Source organism: Oryctolagus cuniculus, chromosome 7, assembly GCF_051225735.1.
Source record: "Oryctolagus cuniculus isolate XC-2025 breed Fujian yellow rabbit chromosome 7, ASM5122573v1, whole genome shotgun sequence".
NCBI classification, from domain to species: Eukaryota; Metazoa; Chordata; class Mammalia; order Lagomorpha; family Leporidae; genus Oryctolagus; species Oryctolagus cuniculus.
The window spans coordinates 110541149-110561805 of NC_142873.1; the positions used below are offsets into that span (position 1 = coordinate 110541149).

At 38.9% G+C, this 20657-nt stretch overlaps 1 protein-coding gene across 47 annotated transcripts in view; it reads right to left on the reverse strand.

The window, feature by feature from the left end:
• Positions 1 to 11868: 11868 nt before the first annotated feature.
• The window catches only part of ATG4C (autophagy related 4C cysteine peptidase), a 99014-nt gene continuing 90225 nt past the window's right edge, over positions 11869 to 20657 (reverse strand). For all 47 annotated transcript variants that reach the window (XR_016210997.1, XR_016211003.1, XR_016211004.1 and 44 more), the window contains one exon: positions 11869 to 13016. Coding sequence is in view for 29 of the 47 variants with exons in the window: in XM_089300552.1 (XP_089156678.1) it covers positions 12849 to 13016 (168 nt within the window). In the remaining 18 variants the exon portion in view is untranslated. The remainder of the gene's footprint in view (positions 13017 to 20657) is intronic.

Genomic DNA, 20657 nt, shown 5'->3' on the forward strand with positions numbered 1-20657 from the left:
GGACCTGATTTTATCCGAGCTCTCACGTGGTTCTAGATCTTCACCTTCATGTCCATTTGCTTAGCTCTCGGTGAGATTTTAGGATCCTAAGAGATGGCCTACTTGGATGGAAACAGTGATAATAATTTTGGTGTTTCTTTTCTTTACGTGCTGATACGAAGAAAATATCCTTTATTTTGAAGAAGTAGGGCCTGTGTGTGGCTTGGGAGGAAGCTGACTGGAATAAGAGATGTGGGTTTGGAATAATTTCCAGAGCATACCAAATACCTTTAATGGATCACAGGCAGCCGAATGCTAGGTCGTGAGAAGCTGGTGTGTACATGTGCATAAAATGTATACTGGAAGTGTATTAATACCATTCTATCTCAACAGATTTAATTCTTAAATGCTACATATACTTGTTTAATCTCCCATTTTAAAAGTAGAAAAGGTTAGATTATAACATCAGGTTAGCTCTCTTTGAAGCAGGTAATAATTAAGTTGATTCACTGTTGCAATTACTGTCAAATCCCCCTTAATTACCAGAGATTTTATAGCAGCTTCATTATACGTCTGCTGTAATGCATTGTGGCCCTAAGGAGAAGTGTTGCAGGAAATTCTGCATAGCATGGATAATTCCAACCTGCAGTTACAGCTTCCAGCGAAAGCTCTTGCACTAAATTTATCTTTTTTTGACATTTCTCCCTGTTACTCAAGCAGTTAAGCCTAGGTAACATTACTAAAATACCTACCGAACTTTGAAAGTTAAAATTGATTTCTCCATAGGTATTAAAAACAAAAAAGGATGGAAAAAGGATAAATTAGCCCTCAATTATTGCTGAAAAATCATTGAATTGTGTTTAATAGTGAATGTAGATTATGGCATTCAAATAGATGTGAGATCTACATACCCACATCACAACTGGATCTTCCATTTCTATTTCTTATAGATTTTTCATATGATAAACAAGACTAAATGATCACCGAATCCCCAACCACTCATCTTGAAAAAGCTAATCAGATGCTTTTTATTTATCGATGACTTTCCAACTAATTTCTGGGAAAAATAATTATTTTTTCAAAAGTTATCTTTAAGTTTCCCTATCGCTGCTTGCTTTCACTGGAAAAATCTTTACAAATCAGACCCCGTAAATTGAGTCAAGTTCAAAACAGATAACTGAATGTCTCTCACAGATCCCCTTTTAACCAAGGCATTTACTCCACAGAATATATTGGATTCAGAAAGGGCCGCCGTGTCAATGACACTATTGGCAGCTGTGTTAACAGTTAAGGGCCTGGCTTTGTACAGCAATACAGTTATTAAATTTCTCCAGAGACCATGACTCATTAATCAAATATTCATACATCTCTGTAAATACACACTGAACAGAGCACACCCTCAGAGCTGAGCATCCCAATACAAGTGCTCTTTCATGTAACACTGACAAAATCCCGAGAACATGTGGTCATGTTTTGCATTTCTAATGTACTATGTCCTCTTTAATACTCCATTTCCTAAAAACAGAACATAAATGAGCTTACTGATTGCAAGTGTTAGATGGTTACAATTAAAATTATTTCACTATTGCTTCATACCATCTTTTTTTAAAACCAGGACAGTGAATCAATTCTTCTGTTCATTGTTTACCATCAAACAAGTAATTTTTTCCCAGGCGGATGAAGAAACCCAGGGCCATGCTCCTATTAATACAAGAATTTGTATTAGCATGAAAACAACAAATCACTACTTAAACTAGAGAGGCCAAATAACTTAACATATTAGCAGACATGAACTTGCTATATTTTGCAAAGTCCTCAGTCTGTTTTATACCACTGGGACTTCTCCCCCTCTTGTACAGTAACAAAAGGTCTTTCTCAATTGCAGCCTCTGGAAAATTGGGGTCTGAAGGCCAGGCAAAGTAGAGAAAGCTCAAAATGTCGCCTCATGGAGCTACTAGGATCGGGCTCCTCGGCTCCGGGTGGGCAGGGTGCACCACTGGAAGGGAAGAGAGAAAAGCAGCACCTTACACAATTTTCCCATTGACCTCGCAGTTTCTGAAACAGCGGGGACCAGATACTCGACGTCACTAAAATAGAAGTCAATCTTTATGTAGTTTTCTGCTTTTGCTCCTCCTCCACCCCACAGACCAGAAGCAAATCTCAATCCAGTGCCACATCACCCCTTCTCATCCCCTCCAGCCTGCTACCTGGACTGCCTGTGGCTTTAACCCTCGTTTTCCAAAATTCTTCCAAAATTAGGTGAGCGCTCCTGTCCCAGCTCTCTCTCCTCTCATCCCCATGCGGCTCAGTCCTCCTCCTTCTCCATTCTGTGTGCCATTTTCCCAGTGTCTTCCTCTTGATCCTCTGCAGTGTCTAATTCAATGGGATACTGCAGGGAAAGCTAGAACAGGCTTTGGAATCCGGAGAGGCTTAAATCCCAGAACCGCACATTACCAACTGCTCTAAGTTGGCCAACTGCGCTAACTTGGCAAGCTCCTCCCTTCCAGTGTCTGACCCTCCATTTCCTTGCCTGTAAAATGGAGAAGATAGAAAAATCTGCTTTCCAGGATTTCTGTAAGGTTAAGCAAAATAATGAGTATTTTAGAAAATGCTTATTGGGCCTGGGGCTGTGGCACAGCAGGTTAAGCCGAGGCCTATGGCACCAAAATCCTTCATGGGTGTCAGTGTGAGTCCCGGCTGCTCCACTTCCGATCCAGCTCCCTGCTAATGCTCCTGGGAAAGCAGCAGAAGATGGCCCAAGTGCTTGGGTCCCTGCACCCATGTGGGAGACCTGGAAGAATCTCCTGGCTCCTGGCTTCAGTCTGGCCTAGCCCCAAGCATTGCCGCCATCTGGAGAATGAACTAGTGAAAGGAAGATCTCTCTCTCTCTGTAACTGCCTCTCCTTCTCTCTCTGTAACTCTGACTTCCAAATAAATAAATAAATCTTAAAAAAAAAAAGAGAGAGAGATAGAGAACATGCTTATTAAATGCACATTAAGCAGTAGTTGTTGCCACTGGTGTAGCATCACTGTGGTGATTACTCTTCCATCCCTTCACATTGACTCAAACTTTCCTTTATCCTGCCACAGACCCAAATTCTGAGCTCCTGGCTTTGGCCTGGCCCAGCACCAGCTGTTGCTGGCATTTGGGGAGTGAACAATTCCCTCTTAAACTTAACCAGGAAATAGACTCCTCCATCCATTTACATTCCACTTCCAGAGTTCCACCCACACCCTCCCCTGCTGAGGCTCATCCCATCTACTTCCAATGCTCAAAACGCTGCAACTCCAGGGTGCACATCTGCTTCTCCTCTCATTCTCACAACCTTCTAGTTCTCTAAGTTCCTTACTTTACACACTTGGGAAGTCTGGTAAAGCCTGAGAAAAATGCTTTTAAATAATAATGAGAATGCATATGACAAAGGGAATAGTTATTAAAATGTTAAAATTTGTGATATATAGTAATATTGCAAGATACAGCAACACATTAATAAATCCTAGCAGCAAGGTCTACTGAGATTTCAAAGCAAGGAAAATAATATTTCAAGATATCTGCATTCACTGTGATACGAAAATGTCTGATTTCTACTGGTGCCAAAGTCCTAGCTCCTGCTAGCAGTACTGTACTTTGGCAGTTTCCACTTGGATGTTAGCAAAAATAAAGATGGACAATTTTTTCCCATCCAAGTTCATGGATCCCTAAATTCTATGAATGGGTTCCTCAGGTTATGAACCCCTGCGATAAGTGACCTACTATCTCTCAGCCCCTTCTTGATTCAAGCTCCAGCTGAGGATTTATATCCAGGCGAAGCAGCTCTAAGAGAAGAGCTGGAGAAATCACCTTCCAATTTTAAGTCTTCATATTTTAAAGTGCCAAAACCAGACCCCATTTCTTCTGATTTCTGTACCTTTTGTTTTTGTTGTTTTTCCCCCACATCCTTCCTCCTGTGTCTCTCTCAGGCATCTCCCTGGTGTGTATTTCAGCCTGATGCGCATGGCCTGTAGTAACCTGGCCTCAACATACATTTCATTCTTATCACCCACCCCTCTGTCACTGCAGGATGCTAGCATTACCGCCTTACTAAACGCCAGCTGGGCGCCCTCCCCAGGCGACACCCAAAGCCGGCCGCACGCGCCACAAATGCTCCCTCTGGGGTTGTGTCCCGTACCAGCCTCAGCTTCATCTAGAAAACACTTTCATGGGTCCTGTCTCTGGATCTTGGTACTGGTTCTTATTAGCCCAGGTACTTACCTCACTCCTGCCTGTATATAAATCCTACAGACTTTCAGGATTCATCTCAAATGCCACCTCTTCCATGAAGACTTTCCTAATCCTCAGGACCAGATGGGAGCTGTCTTTAGAAACTAAATATCATTTTACTCTGTAGAATTTCTGTTGTAAGTCTTCTCTTTCCCTACCATATGTGACAGTTTTTTCTGTGTATTTGCCCATCCTGAAGTAAATTTCTAAGTTCTCTGACAGAGCAGTGTCACTTTTTAAATTTTATCTCCGTGTTCTCTGTAGAGCTTTCAATATGGGAACAGAACTGATGTCTTTGGTTTTTTTCCTTTTCTTTCCTGATTCTTGTACTCAAATGCCAGTTTCTTTTTTCAAGTTTTTTACAGTCTTTGCAAACTTTAAAAGACAGACGTGAATCAAATCTTGACAACACTTTTAAAGGCCATCACTCACTGAGGACTTACTATGCGCCAGGTATTTTTCTAAACATTTTGCATCTGCTTCCCCACTCAACGCTCACCACAGCCCTAACCTGCCACTGCACTTGGATGGTTCCTGATATCCCATTTGATACATGTTGAGTAATTCCCAGGGCCACGTCGCTAAAATGTGCTGAAGTCACAACTTGGGCTGAGCCACCCTGACCCTACAATTTAACCAATTCATTACACAATCACCACTGTGTAATACTGGAATTTGACAAATGGAATACTTGTTCTACCTTAAATATAAGGATTCCAAGTTTTTCTCAAACCAGTAATACCGAGTGAATATGTAAAGTCTTTGATTTGGAGCACTTGTTCTGGCTGATGATATGGTATAATGCAATCTATTATAATTTGATATGTTCTTATACAACATAGATTATATATAGTTATAAGAGCTATGGCTTGGCTGGCGCCATGGCTCACTAGGCTAATCCTCCACCTGCGGCGCCGGCACCCCAGGTTCTAGTCACAGTCGAGGCACCAGATTCTGTCCCGGTTGCTCCTCTTCCAGTCCAGCTCTCTGCTGTGGCCAGGGAGTGCAGTGGAGGATGGCCCAAGTGCTTGGGCCCTGCACCCACATGGGAGACCAGGAGGAAGCACCTGGCTCCTGGCTTCGGATCGGTGCAGCGAGCTGGCCGCAGCGCACCAGCCACAGCAGCTATTTGGGGGGTCAACCAACGGAAGGTTGGTTCTCTCTGTCTCTCTCTCACTGTCTATAAGTCTCTCTCTCTCACTGTCTAACTCTGCCTGTCAAAAAAAAAAAAAAAGAGCTATGGCTTGCATATTGTATCTTCTAAACACATATTTTAAATGTTTTGGGGCCAATTTTATACTATGTAAAATTTCAGTAATACCTTTTGTTCTGTTTTGTTTTTAAATATTTATTTATTTATTTGAAAGTCAGAGTTACAGAGAGGCAGAGGCAGAGAGGGAGAGAGAGCGCAGGAAAGAGAGAGGTCTTCCATCTGCTGGTTCACTCCCCAAATGGTCACAATGGCCAGAGCTGCTCCGATCTGAAGCCAGGAGCCAGGAGCTTCTTCCAGGTCTCCCATGTAAATGCAAGGGCCCAAGGAATTGGGCGATCTTCCACTGCTTTCGCAGGCCATAGCAAGAGAGCTGGATCGGAAGTGGAGCAGCCAGGACTTGAACCGGCGTCCATATGGGATGCCGGCACTGCAGGTGGCAGCTTTACCCACTACGCCACAGTGCCAGACCCGCACCTTATGTTTTAAAAATGAAGACAAGTCTATCAAAAATTGACCAGTTTATCCTAAAATTCATATGAAAATACAAGGATCCAGAATTACCAAAGAAATCTTGAAAAAGTTGGAGCACTCACACTTCCCAATTTCAAAATTATTACAAAGCTATGGTAATCAAAACTGGCGTGGTATTGGCATAAAGCTTAATAAATGGCATAGCATTTAGAGTCCAGAAATAAACCATCACATTCATGGCTCCATGACTTTCAACAAGAGTGCCAGCATCACTCAAATGGTGCTCAGGGAACTGGCTATCCACGCACAGACGAGTAAATGTGACACCCACCTCATATCACATTAAAAATTCAACTAAAAACGGATAAAGACTTTCATGTAAGTAGCTAAAACTATAAAACTCTAAGCAGGAAGTATAGGTGTAAATATTTGTGACCGTGGATTAAGCAATGATTTCTTAAGTATGGCACCAACCAAAGGGAAAAAAATAGAAAATAGAGAAATTGGACCTTATGAAGATGAAAACCTTTTGTGTTTCAAAGAACACAAGAAAGTAAAAGGACAACCCACAAAATGTGAGAAATGCTGGTCAACCATATCTGATAAAGGACTTGTATCTAGAACATACACAGATTTCTTACAACTCAATAATATAAAGACAAATAACCCAATTTAAAATGATCAAAGAAAATGAATACACATTTCCTTAAAGATATAAAAATGACCAACAAGCTCATGGAAAGATGCTTGTTCAACATCAGTAGTCATAAGGAAAACGAAAATCAAATCCACAATAAGGTGCCACTTCACACATACTGGAATGGCTAACACAGAAAAGGTAGATAACTAGGGTTAGTAAAAAAGTAGAGGGGCTGGGGCTGGCACTGTGGTGTAGCAGGTAAAGCCGCCGCCTGCAGTGTCAGCATCCTATATGGGCACTGGTTCGAGTCACAGCTGCCCAACTTCTGATCCAGCTCTCTGCTGTGGCCTGGGAAAGCAGCAGAAGACGGCCCAAGTCCTTGGGCCCCTGCACCTGCATGGGAGACCTGGAAGAAGCTCCGGCTTCGGATCAGCACAGTTGCGGCTGTTGCAGCCAATTGAGGAGTGAACCAGCGGATGGAAGACCTCTCTCTCTCTCTCTCTCTCTCTCTCTCACTCTGCCTCTCCTTCTTTCTCTGAGTAACTCAGACTTTCAAATAAATAAATAAATATTTAAAAAAAAAAAAAAGTAGAGGGGCTGGTGCTGTGGCGCAGCAGGTTAATGCCCTGGCCTGCAGCGCTGGCATCCTATATGGGCGCCAGTTTGAGACCCGGCTGCTCCACTTCCAATCCAGCTCTCTGCTATGGCCTGGGAAAGCAGTAGAAGATGGCCCAAGACCTTGGGTCCCTGCACCTGCGTGGGAGACCCAAAGAAGTTCCTGGCTCCTAGCTTCAGAACGGTGCAGCTCCGGCCATTGCAGGCATCTGGGGAGTGAATCAGCGGATGGAAGATCTCTCTCTCTCTCTCTCTCTACTTCTTCTCTGTGTAACTGACTTTGAAATAAACAAATCTTTAAAAAAATTAATTTTATAATGTGTTAAGGGGCTGGCGCTGTGGTGAAGTGGGTAAAACCATGGCCTGCAATGCCAGCATCCCATATAGACACTGATTTGAGTCCTGGCTGTTCCACTTCCAGTCCAGCTCCCTACTAAGGTGCCTGGGAAAGCAGCATAAGATGGCCCAAGTGCTTGGACCTCTGGCACCCATGTGGGAGACTCGAAGAGGCTCCTGGCTTCGGCCTGGCCTAGCCCTGGCTGTTGTGGCTGTTTGGGAAGTGAATCAGCAAATGGAACCCCTCTCTTTCTCTCTCTCTCTCTCTTTGTAACTCTGCCTTTCAAGTAAATAAATCTTTAAAAATAAATAAATATGGGCTGGTGCTGTGGCACAGCGGGTTAAGCCACTGCATGCAGGGCCGGCATCCTATATTGGTGCTGTTTTGTGTCCCTGGCTGCTCCACTTCTGATCCAGCTCCCCTGCTAATGTGCTTGGGAAAGCAGCAGAGGAAGCCCAAGTGGTTGGGCCCCTGCACCTACGTGAGAGACCTGGAAGAAGCTCCTGTCACAGCCCTGGCCATTGTGGCCATTTGGGGAGTGAACCTTTGGATGAAAGATGGATTTCTCCGTCTCTCTCTCTCTTTGTAACTCTTTCAAATAAATAAATGAATCTTTAAAAATAAATCTAAAAAGTTTAATATTTTTATATTTTAAACTCTCTTGGATAGAATCATCCCTAAAACATTGTTTTACAGTATCTGCTATTCAGTTCTTTAACATTCAACTGTCTCAAGTGTTTGCAGGAACAAATCATGTAGAAAAATAAGTCCTGTAGGTGCAGAAAGTGGCTGGCAGCCACAAAACTGGCCAATCACAATGAGTCAGGTCTAAGAACCAGTCACAAGTCACAGGAAAGATTACCATGAAGACAGAGGCATAAACCAAGATTAAAGACTGACAGCCCTCTTCATCAGCTAGAAAATAGTTAAACAAATAGGAATCCAAATTCAACCTACTGAACATGCTTAAAGTAATGTGACTATGAATCTAAATATAGAAGTATAGAAAAATGAGGGTAGTATGTTTAAGTAACACAAGTATGGGTGGATTTTCTTCCTCTAGTATCTATTTAAGCTACTTTAGAAGTGTGTATCTACATCCTTAACTGTGGACTCTTTATGTGATCATTCATGTTCTAGGATTCATAGTAATTATCCTGTTAATCTCAGACCTAATTCCCCATTGTAGATTCATTAGCTATATTTTAATAGATGTGAACTGCTCAAAACAGTGCTGAGTAAACAGCAAGTAGTATGTAAATATTAGGAAACAGGGATGCCACATTGCACAACTCCAAGGAGTACCATTCACGTAACATATAGTGCCCCTTGGACTTGTGCAATATGGCAGCCCCATACCCACTTTTCATTACCAGTACTTCCTTTCTTCCAGTGCCTACATCCAATTTTAAATCAGCATAATCTGCAAGCCTTTTCATTCACATATTTTTATCTGTGTCAGCTTACCATGATGTAATTACCTAGATAAACTCAAACTTTGCTGTTTATAGTTCTCTCAACCTTTTGTATCTGACTTCTGTTGGATTTCCAAATTTCCTTTGTTTATTTTTCCTGCTTGTAAAACAACTTATTTTATAACTCAGGAATTTCTAATTTCTATTTACCTATATTATATTTTTATAAAATACAAATATATAATTATTTTTAATTATTAAGATGAAAGATAATTACCTCTGTAGAATACATTTTTATGATTAACTTGGAAGACAACCTGGGAAGATTTAGTTTGAAATTTCTGGAATAGTAGGTTAGAGGGTAGCAAAGTAAAAAAGTGATTTTTCCACATAATAATAAACATGCATTCTCCACATTTAACATGTTTTTCTTATCACTGTGAGAAAATAAGTGAAATTTTATAACAATAGTCATGAATATTTTGGGCCATTGCTTGCCACCAGTTATGTCAAGAAGGATGGTAAAAGAGGAGAGGGAAATTCTAACTCAAAAATGTGCCTGCAATGCCAATTCTTATAGTTTTCAAAGTTTATAGGCAAGGAGAAAGCCTTTAAATAACCATGAAAACCACACAAAAATGCTTAAGATTTTTAAACTGACTTAAGATTCACACTATAAAATGATATAAAGTTTATATTTTAGAATCAATAGGATGTTTCCAGTTTTTTCTGATGTCTCATCTTTTCAATTCAGTATCTGAGTACTCAGTATAAATGCTGAAGTGAATAGCACTATTGAATTGGGACTGATTGACAACACTGAGAGTACAGTAAACACCACATGATAGATATTTATCTTGCTAGTATTTTCTTGGAAGCCATTTGCCCTTCTTTTTATAGAAGATAATAATCTCTTATCGTTTCCAAAAAATTGCCTCTATCATATATTCTGAATATCCTGCTTATATTTCATCATTATTTAAATTCTCAGTTCCCCCTTATATCTGTTTCAATAAGAACTCATATAGTAATTTAATATTTTCAAACTTTTTAAAAATTATCTGTCCCTCCTCTTAATTCCTGTTCTTGAAAAATTCTTTATAGTTTTTTTAGGATTGTATATGAAAATATATTTAAAAAGACCTAAATGTCAAATGCAAGCAATTGAAGGTCATCTATGGCAAACTTTCAAACTTCTTCCTAGAAGAAAGAGAATACAGAGAGGGAGGATTAGTGTGACTTGGCCAGAAATAGTGTTTTTTGGTATGGAATCAAAGCAGGCACCTAATGGTCTCTAAGAAACAAATATTTGTAACCTAAAGTTGCACAGATTTTATAGATAAGTCATTTTCGCTGTTCTTTTTTAACTCTTATGAATACAGAACGGAATTAACATTCTTTCAGATATGTTTGGCCTTAATGTTAAACGATTTTGTTTAACAGATCACAAAAGTGACCTAAATTTTTAATCCTCAAGTTGTCTTCTCACTATTACAGATTCAATGGAGTTGGCTTAATGTAAAAACAGAAAAATGAATACCTCAGGGGAACTTTTTTGGATATGCTTATACTATAAAAGTTCTTTTTCCATTCACTCAATCAGCAAATGATGACTCCCAAGATTGCCTGCTGGTGGTGACTACCTTGACAAAGGGGAATTCACGGTATCAAATTTTATGAAGAAGAGACAAAAAACCTTCTTCATCAAAAAGTCACATCAAGAACCTTAAAAATTCATTTCTGAAATGTTAATGGTAAGACCCAGTGTCTTAATATTGATGTCCAAATGGAGGATCCTCCTGTCATAATTCTAACAGAACACCTGAGAATCTTGTCCGGCACTCCAGGCTGAAAGTGATCATCCCTCCCAGCTTTACTGATGGAGCTTACTGGCTGCCACAAGTCTGTGTTCAAAACCCAAGTCTGAAACCAGAATACACAGTACCTCTACTCCAAAATGTAACAACACAGTTTTGTTGCTGCCTTCCCAATAAATAATTAGCATGACTTTTGGCTTCAGTTCAGTTAGCAGGCAGGTAAGATAAATTTATCAGTCCCTCTCAATTTTTAGCCATGAATTCACTTCCTCATACACCTTATTGGATACTTTTTATATGCATATAATTATGCTAATAATTTGATTAGAAACACTTATTCCTAGTCATGATGATGACTACAGTATACAAATTGCTTTGTTTGTACAATATTCCAAGTACAGTATTTTCAAAACAATTCAAATGTAATTTTGTCTAAATCCACAATTCTACTTTAAAATGATCCTTAAATATGCTGTGGGAAATCATGCCATCCTGTATTTCTAAGTTTTTAAGAGAACACTTATAACCAGTTCTGATGTATTTGAAAGTCTGAACGCTCTCATGTGATGTGTTTGTTCTAGAATACTGTGAATACAACAGCTGTGTAGGAACAGTCCATGGTAACAGTTTAGATAAGAGGACTGCAGCGTATGAAATTAAATCTGACATACCACTGGCTGCTTATTCCTCGACTGCTTTGATATTCTAGGAAAATTAGTATTGGACTTAATTTGTCCAGATTTTATCAAGAGTAAAGGAAAATTTCAGATTTCAGACTATTTATTTAAATTCAATAAACTATTCTCACTGGGAAATGTCAAATCTGATTTCCCTCATCATGCATACTAAAGCAATTTGCCCTCTCTGTTTCAGCTTTGCATGCAACTCTAAACAAATAGGCTTTCTGATGGGAGAGATCAATGGCTTTAGGTGATATGCAATTTTATGTTTATAATAAGTCACCTTTCCAAATTGAAATATGGAAGCTCTGTAACATAAGTGAATATTTTGCTTTCAGAACAACAATATCATTTGCCTTCATTATAAATAGAATTTGAGAGAATAATTTTTCAAATGAGAGGATTAAAATAATCCCAACATTAAAACCAAAACAAAGGCATTTTATGTTCTCACATCTTTATTAAAGTATTTATTCTGGTTCAGTAATAACTCTTATACTTTTATATCACAAATTTGCCTTTGAGTAATACATAACACACTTAAGGCAGATCCACCTCAGGGATAACCTCAGCTTCTAAACATCACTACACTGCTTCATACAAATAACAAAAATCACACAGAGGAGCATCTACTGATGTTTCCCTTGGTGCTTATCTTTAGATTTAAAAAATGCATAAAACTTCATTTTTGAGATAAGAAAGAAGCACTACTACTATTTTATAATTGCATTCATCTGATTGGAATGACTGCAGTTACTATTAATAACATCTTTACATTTTGTGGGAAAAACCAATACTTTGAATTCACTCCTCATGGAAGGTTCAACAGCAAGCATACTGAGTAGCCATTATAAAATCATATTGCTAAGTACTACCTTAACTCACTTCTGCTTAGGGAATTACATGTATAGTCCAGGTAATAAATAGCATTTAATGATCAAAACACATCCCGAAGTACCCTTTGGTTGAATTAACAGCAGGATGATAGTAGCAACGAAGATTCATGCTCTGGTCTTCTGGTTATCAATACAAACTAAGGATTTTGGAACTATTTAGTGATCCCATTCTTCGGGCCAGTGGAGGGGAAGTTTTATCATAAAAGCTCTAGGAAACCAATGGGTTCAGGTGGAAAGCTTTGAAGACTAAAATCTTCCTTAAAGGTTGAGTTATCATTAGCAAATCCTAGGGAAATAGGAATGCAACCAGAATCACTTAATTTATTATTTATTATAAAGTAGAGTTCATTAAATCATTTCTCTTTCAGAAAAATATCTTTAAACTTGTATATTTTCAAATGTTCTTTTTTAAAAGAACATATAAAATTCAGATATTTGTGAAAATAAACCAGCTTCAAGTGTACTTGTTTCTCTTCACTTTTCTGCTTTCAAAGAGTTCTCATCCAGTACAAATGTGCTGATCTTTAAAGCAAGACAAATTCTTCTGTGCTCAGTCTTTTTAATCTTTTCTTTTCATCCTCTGAGAAAAGGTCTTCTTCCCTGGTTGTAGTTGATGTAAAATCATAGTCTCTGGAATGACCATTTACAAAAGTAAATAAGGGATATTTCTCCTTAGAAGACATTTTCAGCATCTGCAACAGAAAGTACAAAAGAATCCCTTATTGCATGCAATAGCGCACACTAGGCTCACATCACAAAATCTAATGTTTTAGCACAGAACTTCTCATAAGTTTCTCTCATTTACATTTATCAAGTGTTTTTGTTTAATTATTTTGCTAAAAGACATAGTTGATTACCATTGTACAACTTATCTGTAAGTAAATTCATTCTTCTCCATTAGGATTAGATCATCAGAAATTAAGTTTACATTCACTTCATCCCCAACTCCCAAGAAGTCACCTGATCACATTATTTTGAAGGCATATTGAAGAATTAAGTTGTGATTTATCTTCTTTGGGTAGTAACAGATAATGGAACAAAATGGTATCACTGATTATGATAAAATATTGTGAAAATCTATTTGGTAACCCAGCACAGAAAAAAGGCAGGCATTTTGGTCCATTCTAATCTCAGTTCTGCAATTTACCTTGATATGACCTTGTACAAATCACTCTACTTGAGTATCATTAACAAAACAGGGCAAAAGATAGCTGATTTCCTACTGTGAAGAATTATTAAGATCAAAAACAATAATATAGTCATTTTTAAAAAATTAAATTTCACCTTCCCAAATATTTCTGTACTTTAAAAATATTTTGACTGAAATATTTTCACAATACGTGAGTTAATATGCAAAAAAGTGTTCAGTTCTCATACACAGTAATAACCCACACTTTATTACCTCCTAAAGTTGCATCACATATGAAAAAAGCAATATTTAGAGTACTATGAAAATATCCACAACCTTTATAATCTGTAAATTTTGGATTCAAAACCATCCTAAACAACTTTAAATCTCTTTGATAAATAAGTTATATGGAAAATTTTAAACAATTTTCATAAAAAAATGAATAAAAACTTTTGAATGAAGGATGTTTTGGCAAAATAAATTTAGTTTTGTTAGTAATCAGGACCACATATGAAAGATTCTACAAAGTTTGTGTGAGTTACAGAGAATGCTGGAAAAAAATCAATAGGTTATTAATCATGATGAATTAAATATAATCTGCTTCTAAAAGTTAAGTTCAAGGGTACAACTAAATTCTCCCAAATGTTGATATTCAACTGAAGGATCAATAAACTTTTTTGTATTATATTTATAGTTTCTTTTGAAATATATTTAAAATAGGTAGGTCTAGCATAAGAATACAATGTTAAATTCAAAATGTTCCAATGAGAAAATTATGAAATATAATTTTAATTGCATAGAAACAAACCACTTAAAAATAAAGCACTAAAAAACTAAATGTGATAAAAATCAGATCTTATAATTCATATTATGGTTCTAATTTATACACTGTTCAAATTTATTTTATTTACACCCTTTAAAAAAAGAGAGAAGGGCAAAAACGTGGAAAATGCAGAGAGGGCTGGCATCTGATGAATCATCTTTCACTGCCAGCCAGTAGCTGGAACACAGTCCAAAACTGTTTGTCATTTTATATTCATTTAACGTCACTGTAAAAGCACAGTATCCAAGGGGCAGGTATCCACATTTTACCACTTTCAAATCATCATATCATCTCTTCATCCTTTCTTTCAAGATCAAGAAAGAAGTCACTGGGGTTTATGAGTATAGCACTAAGTTGCTCATCAATATAAGATTCAGGCCAGCGCTGTGGCTTAATAGGCTAATCCTCTGCCTTGTGGCACCGGCACACTGGGTTCTAGTCCCGGTCGGGGCGCCGGATTCTGTCCCGGTTGCCCCTCTTCCAGGCCAGCTCTCTGCTGTGGCCAGGGAGTGCAGTGGAGGATGGACAAGTGTTTGGGTCCTGCACCCCATGGGAGACCAGGAGAAGCACTTAGCTCCTGGCTTCGGATCAGCACGGTGCGCCAGCCGCAGCGCGCCAGCCGTGGCAGACATTGGAGGGTGAACCAACAGCAAAAGGAAGACCTTTCTCTCTGTCTCTCTCTCACTGTCCACTCTGCCTGTCAAAAATAAAAATTAAAATTAAAATAAAAAAAATATGTAAGATTCAAATCTGTGCTACAGGAAAAATGTCAGAAAGGAACCTTTATCCTTAAATTATAAAATGCACCAACATTTTGCAAATTCTCTTACTGTGGGGAGCAATTCGGACTATACTGTTACTGGAATTAAGATTTATTCTATGCATCTGCTCTCCCACAATATGGCGCTGGGAGAGAAGTAAACAGCTTCTACCCAGCCGCCTCTCACCAACTTGACAAGCTGCAGGAGCTGCTCCTGATTGGAGGAGAGCGGCGTGCTCGGCGTGTGGGCAGCCGAGTTGGGATTGGTGGAGAGGACTATATAGGAGGAGAGAGACGGCATGGTGGTGTGGGTTGGTTGGAGAGTGCGTTGGAGAGTTCGCGGGGAAGTTCGTTACTTCGTTCTTTCTCATTTCTCTCTACTCATTCTTGCTTTGGGAGTTTGCTGTTTACTTATTCTTACTTTACTATAGAAAGGACTTGTAAAAAAAGGGAACAACAAGCGCCCGGTCCGGTGCGGCTCCTCCGCGTGCGGAGGAGCAGCATCTTACAAGGGAAATTCTCCTTATATATAATATTCATTGAATCAGCTTGAGAATTTTCATTTTTTATAACTTTTCTAATTTATTTAAATGATTTTTAAATATTTATTTGTTATTTATTTGAAATGCAGAGCCACAGACAGAGATCTCCCATTTGTTGCTCACTTCCCAAATGCCCAAAATAGTCAGAGCTAGGCCAGGCCAAAACTAGAAGTCAGGAACTCCATCTGAGTCTCCCATATGGGTGGCAGGAACCAAAGTACCTCAGCCATCATACACTGCCTCCCAGGCACATCAGCAGGAAGCTGGATTAGCAATGGAAGCAGTACTCCATCCCCAAGTACTCTGATATGGGATGTAGGTATTCCAAGCATTGGCTTAACCCACTGTACCACAACACCCATCCTATATATAAATAATTTTTAAAGATTATCAAATGATGTTAAGGGTTTACTCAAGAGTTAAAAAACTATATCAATACAGAAAACTGCACGACGATGTTTATGGTAGCTGTAATAAAACTTGGAAGCAATCAAGATGTCCTTTAGCAGGCGAATGATAAATGTGGTACCTTCAGACAATGGAATATCATTCAGTGTTTAAAAGAAATGAGCTGTCAAGCCATCAAAAGACATAGGGGAACTTTAAATGCATATTACTAAGTGAAAAAAAGCCAATCTGCAAAGGTTACATATTGTATGATTCCAACTATACAACAAAAAGTCAAACTATGGAGCCAGTAAAAAGATCATTGGTCGGGGGAGGTAGGGGGGATGCAGACATGAACAGACAAAGGAGAGAGAATTTTTATGGTATTGAAACTATCCTGTATTATGCTATATTGGTGTCAAAACCCACAGAATATACAACACACAGAGTAACAGCCTCTGGATGATAAAGGTGTGTCAATATGGGTTCATCAATTGTAACAAATGTACTGTTCTGTGGTGGGATATTGGTAAGAGGAAGTAAATGGAAACTCTATAGGTTAAGATCAATTTTGCTATAAACCTAAAATTCTAAAAAATAAAGTATATTAAAATATAAATAAATATATAAATAAAGTATACTAAAGTATATATATATTAGGGATAGTTACATAATAAGGTAAGTGACAACAAAAAGGACATCATTGTGATATGGCAAGGAAGTAATTTTAAAACAAGTAAAAAATGGAAATTCCAAAGAAGCATTTGAAATTATCTAATGCACTCTCATTTCCTAATTGGGAAAACCCAGAATCAAAGATTTAAATGACCTTTCTAAGATAATAAGACAATAGCAGCAACAATAAAAATAGATGGGGCAATCATCTGGCCTAGCAGGTAAGATGCCACTTGGGACACCCACATCTCCTATCAGAGTGTCTGTGTGTGAGTCCTGGCTCTACTACAGTTTCCAGCTTCCTACTAACATGCACCCTGGGAGCCAGCTCAAGTGGTTGGGTCCCTGCCACCAATGTGGGCAACCTGGATCAAGTTCCAGTTTCCTGGCTTTGGCATGGAGGCCATGGACATTTGGGGAGAGAACTAGTGATAGCAGATCTGTCTGTCTCTCTTCCCCCACCCCCACTCTCTCTTCCTCCTCCTCCACATGACGCCCCTAACTCCTGTCTTTCAAATAAGTAACTAAATTTTAAAAATGAACCAACAAAAGCCAAAAAGAGATAAACCAATAATGAATTATTGGGATATGAGACCTCAATGACTATCAACATACCTTCCAAATACTTCTTTATAGCTCTGAGTACCATATTAAGAACCAACGGAAAAGGAAGACCTTTCTCTCTCTCTCTTTCTCTAACTCTGCCTGTCAAAAAAAAAAAAACAAAAAACAAAAACAAAAACGTTTTCAGGCCCTAGTTACTGAGCCGCTGCTGAGGACTCACAGCCTCCCTCTTAGCCCCTTGTTTCCTAATGCTGTAACCCGGTGTCCACCTCTTCCAACTACAGCCTGCCGCAGGCCATTTCCAACAGGAATCTTATTGATCGTATGTCTGCTATCCAGACTCCAATCTTTTGACCCCTTTGCTGATGCAAGTAAGGGTGATGACCTACTTCCTGCTGGCACTGAGGATTATATCCATATAAGAATTCAACAGAGAAACAGCAGGAAGACCCTTACTACTGTCCAACAGATCACTGATGATTAGGAGAAAAAGAAACTAGTGATTGGACTGGCATTGTGGCAGTTATCATATAACTGCTATCTGTGGTGCCTGCATCCCATATGGGCCACAGTTTGAGACCTGGCTGCTCCACTTCCAATCCAGCTCCCTGCTAATGCACCTTGGAAAGCAACAAAAGATGGCCCAAGTCCTTGGACCCCTGTACCCACATGGAAGACCAGGAAGAAGCTCCTGGCTCCTGGCTTTGGATCAGCCCAACTCCAGCAGATTTCTCTCCATCTCTCTTTGTAACTCTGCCTTTCAAATAAAATAAATAAATCTTTTTAAAATAAAAAAATTTACATGAAAAAAGTTCCATATCAGATTATCTATGTCACATAGAGCAACACCAATTAAAACACTATACAAAATAAAAGGTAATGTAAATTATTTAATAACTTAGATACATGTCTATCATATAATCCTGCAGGAAAAAATAATACATTAAACCATACTCATATATAAAAAAATCTCAATTATGGTAAAGTAATTTTAAATATGTATTTTGAAGAGACCAGAAGGAAATACAATAAAATATTTATATATATATATTTTTTTTGGACAGGCAGAGTGGACAGCGAGAGAGAGAGACAGAGAAAGGTCTTCCTTTTGCCGTTGGTTCACCCTCCAATGGCCACCGCGGCTGGCGCGTTGCGGCCGACGCACCGCGCTGATCCGATGGCAGAAGCCAGGTACTTATCCTGGTCTCCCATGGGGTGCAGGGCCCAAGCACTTGGGCCATCCTCCACTGCACTCCCTGGCCACAGCAGAGAGCTGGCCTGGAAGAGGGGCAACCGGGACAGAATCCGGCGCCCCGACCGGGACTAGAACCCGGTGTGCCGGCGCCACAAGGCGGAGGATTAGCCTAGTGAGCCACGGCGCTGGCTACAATAAAATATTAACAGTTGTCTTTGAACTAGAAGTGATTTTGCTTCTTTTTTAAACTTTTATTTTCTAAACTTTTTATTTATATTTCTTCTATAGTTAAGAAAAAATCATTTTTTAAATTTGAGACACTAAATTTAATACTCATAGCTGCTTTTCAAAAGGGACTTCAGAGGTTTGCTCAACAAATCAGAATAGGCAAGACAAAACTCTGTTCTGGTCTAATAATACAACTAAAGATATACTGGAGTTGCTTTATCATGTAAAAAGCAAATAATAAATTTCTTCCCAGGAGGTCAAATATTTTATCACACCTTCCCTATGTACTGATTTGACAGGTTTCAGAATTTACTTAAGAAAAAACTGAACGACAAGTCAAGGGATTTATTGTACCATAAGCTAGTAGTTGGAAAAACAGAAACACAGAAGATCCCTACTGCTCAAGCCAAAATCTTTTCTACCTGTCTCTGCCCCCACACACAGAGAAGTGTGTCCTGTACACAGCAGTAATACCTAAGTGGATCTTATTCACTACATCGGAGCTGACTTAGGTAGGGGTTAGGCTCATAAGTCAGCCTACAGCGTGAAAATCAAATACTGTCAAAACAATCAAAATCACATTTGATAAGCCCTTAAATTGTTTAAAGGGTGGTATTATGGTCTTATGAATACAACCCTATCAATAACAGGTGTAAAGTATAATAAGTAGTAATATATATGATAAAGAGTACAAAAGAAAAATGTCCTAGTTTTTTTTTATTATAAGAGCAAAAGTGAGTTAAACATGCAAGTGACGTTAACTCCGTTCTGTCTCCTCATTACTCAATCTTAAATCCTTATAACTGACTTTTACTCCTCATTGTACTGAAAATACTCCCATCTAGGCCTCACAAAGAAAGGTCCTTTCATTTGTCCCTCTCTAGTTTCTACAGCAATCAACACTGCTCAGCATTTCTTTCTTAAAATATTATTCTCCTTGACTTCTGAACAATTTTGCTTTCCTGTTTGTATTTCTGAATTTCTTCCTCACCTCCTCCTTCATTATCTCCACTTATTTCTACATCCCTAAATGTAGATACAAATCAATTATTGATCCTTTGTCTTCTCTACAGAGTAATGCATTCATCTTCTCTCCCTTAAAAAGATTAAGTACTCTCAGTATCAATCATTTCTCTGCTAGGCTTTATTATCATTAGGCTTTAGAGATGAGGCACTGAAATACTGAGGGCTTTAGGTGACTTGAGTAGGGTCACACAGCAACTAACAGTCAGAATTTGAGCAACGGGCAATGAGCAGTCTGGTTCTAATATTACCACTTCATTCTACCACCCCCAACAGGGAGTTGACGCATACTACAAAACTGACTCAAAGTGCTCAAACTGAAATAAAATTACAGTTTCTTCCTCCCCAAATTAGGTCCCTTTCAGACTTCTCGATTTCCACCAATGGTAGTATCATTTATGTTAATTATTATAAGTGACAAAAACATATATACACATAAAACAAAAATGAATAATGGTTCTTGAATAATAGGAACTGTTCTTATCACATAAAAAACCTGCTAATGTTAGCTTTGGTTAATTAATATGAAATAAACAGTTCCTACAACTCTCTTGACCTTCTCCTCATAATGACAAGAGCATTGCTGAAACCCCCTACATTTAGTTTGCATTCTAGGCTGGGGCAGGTGGATGCAAGAGGAATGAGAGCATTGTGTTTCCATCCCATTTCATCAAGAGAACAGCAGCTTTCCCAGAAACTCCCAGAACACATTACATACATTTCATTGATCAAACTGTATTTAAATATATGGAAGACTCAAAAACCGAGTGTTAGGGTGGTCACGCTGTCACTTCAGACAAGATCAGGATTTCTTAGCAAAAAAGGAAGATACATTGAATGACAGCAACAGTGTTGCTGCCTGTAGTGCTGGCATCTCATGTGGGTGCCGGTTCAAGTCCTGGCTGCTCCACTTCCAGTCCAGCTCTCTGCTATGGCCTGGGAAAGCAGTGGAAGATGGCCCAAGTCCTTGGGCCCCTGCACCCACATGGGAGATCCAGAGGAGTCTC